Here is an 11,149-nt window from a genome sequence, read left to right as displayed (position 1 = left end):
AACTTTTATATATGACATCAAACTCATAAAAGGGTTTTATTTTGATACGGGCCCAACAAGAGACTGAACATCTTCAGAAAACCTGAGATCGACTTCATTCTTACTGTTTTCTTTATTTTATTTAAACCGTTTGGCACTAAACCTCAGAAAGAGCCGCTGCTGTAATGTGTGTGCACCCCATCGCATCACCCACGACTGTAGATGGCAGTAAAGCAGCAAAAATGGAAAGACCAGCGCGAAGAACCGACGACTAAGGCCGCTCGTCACTTCCCCAGATTTCCCGCGCTGGGCTCGGATGCGGTTCTGGGGTGTCAGCAGGAGCCGCAGTGTTTTCAGACGGTGAATAATGTCGACCTCCGACTATGATCCAGCCTGCTTACCGGACCTGCTGCCCCTCTATTACCGACGACTCTTCCCTTTCTCGCAGTACTACCGATGGCTGAGCTACGGCGGCGGTGAGTAGCTGAAGTTAGGCTCTCTCTCAGTCAGAAACAGCAGGTGAGGAGACTCCTGGTTACTCAGGGAGGCGTGTGGAGAAGTTGACCCAGCTAACCTGACTGTTAATCCCTGGAAACGATACGTGACACCGAGTCAGGGGTGTATTTACTCCATAAAGGTCTCTTATCCTGCCGCGTCTTGTGTTTACTACTAACCGCCGCGCAACCCAGAAGGACAGGCGTGTTTTTGTTTGCGGGTTCTTGTACTGCTATACTTGTGAGGACCATACGTCCTCACTACGACAGGACTAACGTTATATGGAATTTTTGTGTTTTCATCACAATTACTTTTTTAATTGAAAACGAAAAAAAAAACGTTTTGGATACTGAGGTTAAGTTTAGGTTTAGTGTTATTTAGTTACAGTAGCACAAATCAGTAGAAGTCTATGGGTGTCCTCGTATGTATAGCAAGACAAACGTGCGTGTGTGTTTATTACTAAAGAAAGTCGGAGATGTTGCTCCTCTGGTTTACTAGTTAGCTTCATTTATAGTCTGTCATCATCAAAGACGCGTTTTGTGTAACTTTGTTGTTTTGAACAGTATTAACCTTGCAGCTCTCACCTCAAAGCTGTTCAGTCGCTGTGTAACTTCCTTTCATCCGTCTGTGAGATTTTGGAAAGCTAAGATATTTATTTTCTCCTGTCTTTTCTCATGTAACGTTAGCATATTAACAGCCAGACACCGTCAATATTTAGTTACTAGGGTTACGGTTAAGCAGCCAGACACCGACGAAATTCAGTTACTAGGGTTACGGTTAAACAGCCGCACACAGTCGAAATTCCGTTACTATGGTTACGGTTAAGCAGCCGCACACCGTCGAAATTCAGTTACTAGGGTTACGGTTAAGCAGCCACACACAGTCGAAATTCCGTTACTATGGTTACGGTTAAACAGCCGCACACAGTCGAAATTCCGTTACTATGGTTACGGTTAAGCAGCCGCACACCGTCGAAATTCAGTTACTAGGGTTACGGTTAAGCAGCCATACACAGTCGAAATTCAGTTACTATGGTTACGGTTAAACAGCCGCACACAGTCGAAATTCCGTTACTATGGTTACGGTTAAGCAGCCGCACACCGTCGAAATTCAGTTACTAGGGTTACGGTTAAGCAGCCACACACAGTCGAAATTCCGTTACTATGGTTACGGTTAAACAGCCACACACCATCAAAATTCAGTTACTATGGTTACGGTTAAGCAGCCGCACACTGTCGAAATTCAGTTACTAGGGTTACGGTTAAGCAGCCACACACAGTCGAAATTCCGTTACTATGGTTACGGTTAAGCAGCCGCACACCGTCGAAATTCAGTTACTATGGTTACGGTTAAGCAGCCGCACACTGTCGAAAATCAGTTACTAGGGTTACGGTTAAACAGCCGCACACCGTCGAAATTCAGTTACTAGGGTTACGGTTAAACAGCCGCACACCGTCGAAATTCAGTTACTAGGGTTACGGTTAAACAGCCGCACACCATCAAAATTCAGTTACTATGGTTACGGTTAAGCAGCCGCACACTGTCGAAATTCAGTTACTAGGGTTACGGTTAAGCAGCCACACACAGTCGAAATTCCGTTACTATGGTTACGGTTAAGCAGCCGCACACCGTCGAAATTCAGTTACTATGGTTACGGTTAAGCAGCCGCACACTGTCGAAATTCAGTTACTAGGGTTACGGTTAAACAGCCGCACACCGTCGAAATTCAGTTACTAGGGTTACGGTTAAACAGCCGCACACCGTCGAAATTCAGTTACTAGGGTTACGGTTAAACAGCCGCACACCATCAAAATTCAGTTACTATGGTTACGGTTAAGCAGCCGCACACTGTCGAAATTCAGTTACTAGGGTTACGGTTAAGCAGCCGCACACAGTCGAAATTCCGTTACTATGGTTACGGTTAAGCAGCCGCACACCGTCGAAATTCAGTTACTAGGGTTACGGTTAAGCAGCCACACACAGTCGAAATTCAGTTACTATGGTTACGGTTAAACAGCCGCACACAGTCGAAATTCAGTTACTATGGTTACGGTTAAACAGCCGCACACAGTCGAAATTCCGTTACTATGGTTACGGTTAAGCAGCCGCACACCGTCGAAATTCAGTTACTAGGGTTACGGTTAAGCAGCCACACACAGTCGAAATTCAGTTACTATGGTTACGGTTAAACAGCCACACACCATCAAAATTCAGTTACTATGGTTACGGTTAAGCAGCCGCACACTGTCGAAATTCAGTTACTAGGGTTACGGTTAAACAGCCGCACACCGTCGAAATTCAGTTACTAGGGTTACGGTTAAACAGCCGCACACCGTCGAAATTCAGTTACTAGGGTTACGGTTAAACAGCCGCACACCGTCAAAATTCAGTTACTAGGGTTACGGTTAAACAGCCAGACACCGTCAAAATTCAGTTACTATGGTTACGGTTAAACAGCCAGACACCGTCAAAATTCAGTTACTAGGGTTACGGTTAAGCAGCCGGACACCGTTGAAATTCCGTTACTATGGTTACGGTTAAACAGCCACACACCGTCAAAATTCAGTTACTATGGTTACGGTTAAACAGCCGGAAACCTAGTAACTGAATTTCACTGGTAGGTAAAAGTGGCCCAAATCCGATCTTTTTCCTCATATGTGACCCAGACGTGTGTCAGTGTGAACAGCAAAAAATGCACTGAATCTGACATTTTCAATTCCAACTTGAGACGCTTTCATATGTGGTACTGAAATCCGATCCGTATCCGATCTGCGGCAATGCGACTTGGGCTGAACAGCCAGATTGGAATTCTTGCGACTTTTACGTCAGTACAACTCGACATTCGCCATCATTTTGTGCTGCTGAGACTCATAAACTTTGAAACACCACATCTGCATCTTAATCTTTTTGCTTTGTGCATCATTTCTTATTTGAAGTTTGCACAGCTGTTTTAGTGCGTTATTGGTCTGAGCCTCTTCTCAGAGTGCCAAGGGCATCAGGGGAAATTCTTGACCAAAAACGCAGTGCCTATAAAGACTTAAAAATAAATAAATTAATTAAAAAATGCTGTGCCATAGCCAGCAGACAGAAATCACCATAACGTATAACCATCAACACATTTTCGCTATTAAAAATTGCATTCAGAACTGTACATGTATGTAAAATGTACTATAAAAGTATTGTAGATATTGTAAACTGTGATAAAGGCTTATGTAGTTATCGTGATGTAAAATGTTTACAGTGCATGTCTATAATACATTGGTCAAAAACACGACCCAGCACCAGACAATCTGGCAACGCTGATGTCTGATCACTCACACTTTTATGGGTCTGTCATCAAAGCCTCTTGAGCCACGTTGAGTTATGCCAGACAATGTGTATTTAGAGGAACTGCCAGATATCTTATTGCTTTTATGTTTGTTTTTGTGAATGCTAGAGGGCAAAATGAATGGGTTCTGTGGAGATTTTCTGGAAAAAGTCATGGTTTGTAAATGCTTAAGCATTTTATATAGAAAAGCGCACTCATTTTCTGAGCACAGAACAGCATAAAATGTAAACACTGCTGTTTTTGCCACTTTCAAATTCAAATGATAGTTATTAGAAAACTATAGGTTGGTGAAAGTGAACTGACTCACTCAGCCTATGATGCCGGTTTTCCTTGTTTTTATATTTTTTTAACGGAATACATTCATTTTCTTTCCAAAATTAAAAGGTCCTAAATGGATCCAAATGGATAAAATAGAAACATTTAATATTTGGTTTACAGCCATTTAGCTCCATATACTCCCATTCGTCAAGGACTCGCTCATGGGTGCCATCTAGTGTCTGAGTCGTGTTTCTGACATCATAGTGGAAATAGAAAGTGGCCAGGCTCCCCTTGAACTCGCTCTGCCTATTAGAGTAGCCGAGTCGCATGTTAGGCAAGCACTCCGTTTCATTAACTACAAGCGTTCACTACTAACCAGATCTTTCTACATGTTGTCCTCACCAGTGACCAAGAACTACTTCCTGAACCGCGAGTTCTCTTTCACCCTCAAAGATGACATCTACGTCCGATATCAGTCTTTCAGCACACAGAACGAACTGGAGAAGGAGATGCAAAAGATGAACCCATACAAGATCGACATTGGAGCAGTCTACAGCCACAGGGTGATCAGTCTTATAAAGTCATCAACTATGTTATAGATAAAACCTTAAGAAATCTCTACTTTAAGTATGTGACCGTGTCTGTGTCTATACCTGACAGCCCAGTCAGCACAACACAGTGAAGTCCGGGACGTTCCAGGCCCTGGAGAAGGAACTGGTGTTTGATATTGATATGACTGACTATGATGATGTCAGAAGCTGCTGCAGGTACTTCGTGACCTCGTTTGCATTATGTCTTGGTGTGTGCAAATTAGTGACATAAGAAAATCTGTTTACAAGGACCAAAAGAAAACTTTCAGCCTTTGTAGCCTTTTATGCTCCTTGGAACCTCCGGTGGTTCCAAAATGTACTTCGTCATATTCTTCATAACTTTCATATTTCATAAGCTACTTTTAAAAAGTGGGTGTAAGATGCTGTAAGTGTCTTCTTTCCAGTCAAATAGATGATGTAATTTTAAACCCTTGTAATAAAAGAAGCTAAACTCACAGTTTTCTGTTTTACTGAAAGTCGATCCATTTTTCCACAAATTGGGCTATAAACTATAAACAGATGGTGTCTCTTCAGCGATGAACTCTGTAAACGTTAATTTTATGAAATAATAAAAAGCGTCATAGATTTTTGGCTTTTAGCAGTGAATTGTAAATCTATAGTAATATGTATGTGATCGTAAAACACATTTTCTGTTAATCTGAGAGCTTTTAGAAATGAATAAATAAATAAATACAAATTGGCATTTATTTCATGCAGTTACTGAAGAATTTGCCTTAAGATTAGGTCATTCAGGTGGTCAAACCAAAATATACCCTAGAGCATAAGAGGTTAAAGGTACAAATGTTAAGAACACCCTTTTCCTTTTATAGTTTCAGATATATGGGGTTTTCTTATGACAGCAGTGCTGTTTACTCTTTTTATTTTCAGTGCTGCAGATATTTGCTCTAAATGTTGGACTCTGATGACCATTGCAATTCGAATTCTAGATCGGGCACTGAGAGGTAGGAATTAACAATGTACACAATCTGCACAATTGTTGTTGTTGCTCAATCAGCCTGTTTCTGGGCAGCTTTTCAGTAGTTTCTGACCATCACTACACTATTATTACCTTGCACACTGTATTGTAAGTAAAGCTGATTCTGGACTAGTTTGACTGTGATGCCACTCACTGTGTGGAAAAGTAACTGCATGATGCTTGTGTTTGTGGATCAGATGACTTTGGCTTCCAGCACCTTCTGTGGGTCTACTCGGGGAGGAGAGGCGTTCACTGCTGGGTGTGTGATGAAGCTGCCAGGAAACTCTCGGTGGCTGCTCGTTCAGCTGTGGCCGAGTATCTCAGTTTAGTCAAGGTGAATGTCACTTCTACACCTCAGAACCATATCCGTTATACCCATCCTAATCATTACCACAAGATAGAAATAATAATGAAAACCAAAATAAATAAAACTAAATAACAAGTATGTTACATTGATTTTACCAGAGTAAAATGTGTTCCTGGGAATGAAGCAGTTTTTAATGAATAATTGCACTAAACTGTTGTTTGTTAATAGTCGGCTATGGTTGCCAAGCATAGTTGTTCAACATTATTCCATATACAGCACAATTACGATTAACAACTTGGTTTATTAGTACAGGATTCAGCTGGTGCATGATCAGATGCAAGGTTTAACGTTGACTTTGAATGTCTGGCTGAGATTTAATGGGCATGGACATTTCACATGGTCACTTTGTTAGTATTATAGAATAGAATAAAATTCAGAACCATTAGCCAACAGCGTTTTGCACACAGAGGAATTAGACCTCCGCATTTAACCCACTTGTGCAGTGAAACACCCACATACGTGCACACTGGTGAACACACACTAGGGGGCAATGAGCACACTTGCCCGGAGCGGTGAGCAGCCCTATCCGCGGGGTTCTGTGCCTTGCTCAAGGGCACTTCAGTCACATATTGTTGGCTGAGGGGATAGAACCGGCGACCTTCCAGTCACAAGGCTGGTTCCCTGACCTCCAGCCCACAACTGCCCCCTACCACAATAACACAGTCACTTTAAAATTACATATATGTTTTCAGATTATCCCTTGTTAATATATTTGCACATAGCGATTTTTTTTCTTATATAGGTTGCCCTGTTTCTATATTTTGTGTATATTTCACAAAAATAGATTTGTTTTAGTATTTTCCTTTGTATTTTTAATTTGTTTTGCCTGCTCTGTTTTTAGTATGTATATAATGCTGCCCTGCTGTAGATGTGATTACCTGAGCCTCACCACAAGCATATCAATGCATGAATGTCCTGACATGTTGTGCAAATGACAACTAAACTTGAAACTTGATTTTAGTACATTTTTTTTTGATAAAAGCAAGATTGTGGGACAGAAGAAGCAGGTAGATGTTTGCTTGCTGATATTTCCGCTTGCTGTTTTTTTTCTTCATTAAATCAAATGGCCCTTGTTTGGTATGTTTAGGGTGGTGAAGAGACTGTGAAGAAAGTTGTGCTGTCAGACCCAATTCATCCCTTTATCAGGTAAAGTATCACACAACCTTTCAGTAGAGTGGCTTTCTTGTAGTCGTATTGTAAAGAGGAATTCCACAGACTTTTCCAAATCTCTGCATAATTCAGTTAATTTGGTATTTCAGAGTGTTTTGATGTGAAACGGTTTTGTAGAGGAATTTTAATTTCTTCACAATGGTGGTGATGGGAACCAGGGGTTGCAATATTGCTAACACAAATACAGCCAAGTGAATCATTGGAAAGCAGGAAATTCTGTCATTTTTATGTGCATATTCTGTCTGTCAGAATAGTCATACTGTCTCTAAGGGCTTAATACTGTGTCTAGTCTATTCTCAATAACTTCTACGACTCCAAAAAGTCAGTGGAACTTAATGGGTCATATGAGTTTTTATATGTAAAATATACATCTTGGGCTAAAACCTTCACAAACTATTGTAAAATATCAAGCAGTGTATTCATAGCCATTCCATGTAGTAGCGTTCTGTGAGGCGTTATACTTTAAACTATTATATAATTAATTATGCCATATTATAGGCATTAAAGTCTTCAGGTGACTGGTTGCTGTCACCACCACTGTGAACCTTTAAAGTCGGCGAGTCTCTCTATGGAGCATTTCACATCAAAGCACTGAATGCACATCTTGACCACTTAATTATAAAGAAATTGAGAAATTCCTGTTTAACAAATTGACTTGAACTTGAGGCTTTTTTACACCTCGCATCGTTGTATGTTTTGACGATCGGATCACATTCAGATTTCACTTGGCCGCATGAAAAGCCAGGTGTGCTTGGACACGAAGCGTGAAACAACTTTTTATAATAAATAATAAATAAACAGTAATTTGTTTATTAATAATAATTGCACTAAACACTTTTCACCAAGCAATGCAGTTTGTTAACAGTAGGTTATGGTTGTCAAGCATAATTGTTCACAATTATGCCACATACAACACAATAGTGATTAACGACTTAATACAGTATTCAACTGACGTGTGATCAAATGCAAGATTTTGCATTGGCCGCGTCACATTCAAAGCAAATCAGATTGTAGAACTGGATCTAACCATAGTTACTGAGATTTTATTACATGATACCTTTTTTTGACCACTTTCGTTTTGCATTTTACCCATTTTCTGATAAAAAGCAAGTGCACGGGACAGAAAGTGTATAGAGGTCTCCTTGCTGAAAAACAGCTTTCAGGCTCATCACTAATTAGCGATCCTGGCTTTTAAATTTAACTGTGGATCTCTGTTTCACAGCCAGTCTCTCTCTGTGGTGGAGCGCTACTTCCCACAGTATGCCCTTGTGGGACAGGACCTGCTGAGCAGTAAAGAGAGTGTGGACAAGGTGCTCAGTCTGCTTCCAGAAGATATCCTTTGTCACAGTCTACATGCTTTTTCAACTCTTGTCTGAAGTATAACTACTAATATACAGTATTGTATAAAAAACGCCATGTTCAAGTTGTTACATATATTGATTTTTCTCATTTTCTAAGAATAGTAGCATAAAGCGAAAAAGAAATCTGTTTCTTGTGCTGTTCTTTAACTCTGGATGTACATATCAGGAAGGACCTGCTTAATCTTTATCAGACTGAGAAGAACCCATTGAAGCGCTGGGACAAACTGAAGGCTGTGGTGCATCACAAAAGGGTAAATTCAGGGGGAGGTCTCCCAAATAGTGCACTTCTTTTTGCCCTAAAGCAGTAAGAGAAAAAAATGCCAGGAGAAAAAAATGTAGGTATGGATTTCTTTTTTCTGAAGTAATTATTTTCCAAATAGAGCTTGATTGAGAGATTGGTCACACTTTATGTGGATGGCCCTCCTATAGATGCTCTACAGATACCTGTATTATGATACTCAGTTGATTAACAACAGCATTATGGTTATGGTTAGGAGAAGGTGTAGGTTTTGCCTTGAGGTTAAGGTTAGGAATAGATTTAATATAATCTTTCATACTGAACTTAAGGTTTAATTACATTTAATAGATATTTATTACTGTTACTTAAAGACAGAGTGAGCATATACAAAGCATCTACAGTGGACCATCCAAATAAAGTGTCAGCAAGAGATGATATAGTCTTGTATGTCTGGTTCTTATGGTACAGGCCACCAGTAAGAAAGGCGGTCAGTACTTTGAAAAGGAGATCATGCTGCAGTACTGTTACCCACGCTTGGATGTCAACGTCAGCAAAGGAGTCAACCATTTACTGAAGAGTCCGTTTAGTGTCCATCCTAAAACGGGTGAGGAAATGGTCTTGTTGGTAGAGTTTAAAAATGGGGCATTTGTAATTGTTCCAGATTTGTACACATGCAGTGACGGCACACAGATTCCTTTTTTTCTTTTATTTATTTATTTATTTTTAATAACTTTGACGGCACTTATGTTATATTTATATGTGAATCCGTCTCCAGGTCGAATTTCTGTACCAATTGACCTAAGAAATCTGGACAAATTCGACCCTTTCGAGGTGCCTACAATAAGGTAAGCATCTATATCTAAAACACAGTACAGGAGGTGTAAACTTCAGATCCAGAAAGTAAAAATCCTTCCTGGGATTTTGTTCCAACTGCCTGGACAGCTCAGCTGGTAGTTTGATCTAACTAGAGAAGCCAGGCTGTTGGAACAAAATCCTGGGAAGGATTTTTACTTTCTGGATCTGAAGTTTACACTTCTGCACAGTACTAATCTTTTCATTTCCAAAATTCTGTGTTGACAGTGATTTCTACAAAAAAAGAACTTTAGAAATACTTATTGCTTATTTCGGGATATTAATCTAGAGAATAAATTTACATTATGCAAAACTTGTTTCATGAGATAACAAAACGTGTTGGTGCAAGCAGAAGTATGCTTCTGTAGCTTTTCACTGATGGTGATAATGTAAAGAGATTATACTCAAACAACTAGGCGTTGTACAAATTCCATACTTAATTCATCACACACTTGCTTCAGACTAGCCATGCTGCTATAGATAACAGTACAAAAAAACGATAGAAATTTGATTTGTTCTGTTGTACTGTTTTCAGTGGTAGTGTTCAATGTTAGTAAAGCAGAAATGAGGATGGACACATGAGCTTCAGTAAAAAGAAACTCCGGTCAGTCAGATTACCCTCTCTCAATGTCTACAGCCTTATATGTGAGGAGCTGGACAAGCCCAGAGCTGGGGAGGAAGAGGAGGATGATACAAAGGATAAAGAGAATGAAACGGATCCTGGTGAACGGCGTAAAATCCGAGGTGAGCACAGACTCTGTCTTCACGTTTACACAAAGAATCGTTCAAACAATCAGGGCTTAAACATGCAGTCTTTGGCAAGCTTTGTATTGGGTTTTTGCAGTGGTTTACTGTAGTCGACTACATACCTACTCTTTTCTTTACAGACTATAAGCGTACTAGTCTTGCCAAGTACATAAAGATGTTCGATCAGTTTCTGGATGCGATGGCTCGCTCTAGGAAAGGAGAGATGCTGAAAAAAAGTGGTATGTTCAGAATCAACCACTCAAATATACCTTTGACTCAAAGGTTTAATGGAGCATAGCGTTCAGGAGATTTATGACCTGACAAAGCCTTATGTATTCTTTTATTTGTTGCAGATCTCCAGAAAGAATTTTAACTTGTCAGTGGCACCTGATGACCATCATAGCAATGTCGAATCAGCAGAAGAAGAATTAAGGAGGATTTTGGATTGTCAGCTCTAAATCACTCTCCTGTGTTTGACCCTAACTGTTTTCCCTGCCTGTGCAATTTAGTGGTGAATGGAAACACCACTTGTTAAGAGGCAAGCTCTAGAAGGACCACAGAAAGGTGGGCACAAAGGTTTTTCCAAGAGATACATTACTTATTTTCTTATTTTATCACTGGTCCGATTCTGTATTACATATATTGTAATTCTTGAGCCCTGGAAGACTTAAATCTTTTACTTTTTGTACCTGTTGACAAAAGCACTGTATATTTACTTTGAACTTTTCAATATTGTTAATAAAAAAGGGTTGTTTTGCAATTGGAGTCGAAATTCCTGTATACTTCAG

At 40.0% G+C, this 11,149-nt stretch overlaps 1 protein-coding gene across 1 annotated transcript; it reads left to right on the top strand.

The window, feature by feature from the left end:
- The first annotated feature begins 219 nt into the window (after positions 1-219).
- prim1 (DNA primase subunit 1) lies at positions 220-11,121 on the top strand. The gene is made up of 13 exons (XM_017710936.2): positions 220-455; positions 4,466-4,623; positions 4,721-4,827; positions 5,539-5,612; positions 5,824-5,960; positions 7,081-7,139; positions 8,386-8,495; positions 8,684-8,775; positions 9,231-9,366; positions 9,538-9,607; positions 10,252-10,358; positions 10,502-10,600; positions 10,715-11,121. The coding sequence occupies exons 1-13, from the start codon at positions 347-349 to the stop codon at positions 10,732-10,734; spliced, it is 1,278 nt and encodes a 425-aa protein (XP_017566425.1). The 5' UTR covers positions 220-346; the 3' UTR covers positions 10,735-11,121.
- Positions 11,122-11,149: the final 28 nt, after the last annotated feature.

This window comes from Pygocentrus nattereri, chromosome 9 (genome assembly GCF_015220715.1).
Source record: "Pygocentrus nattereri isolate fPygNat1 chromosome 9, fPygNat1.pri, whole genome shotgun sequence".
Lineage (NCBI taxonomy): Eukaryota > Metazoa > Chordata > Actinopteri > Characiformes > Serrasalmidae > Pygocentrus > Pygocentrus nattereri.
Note: the sequence above shows the minus strand (reverse complement) of the source record. Positions and strands in the feature narration are given on the sequence as shown.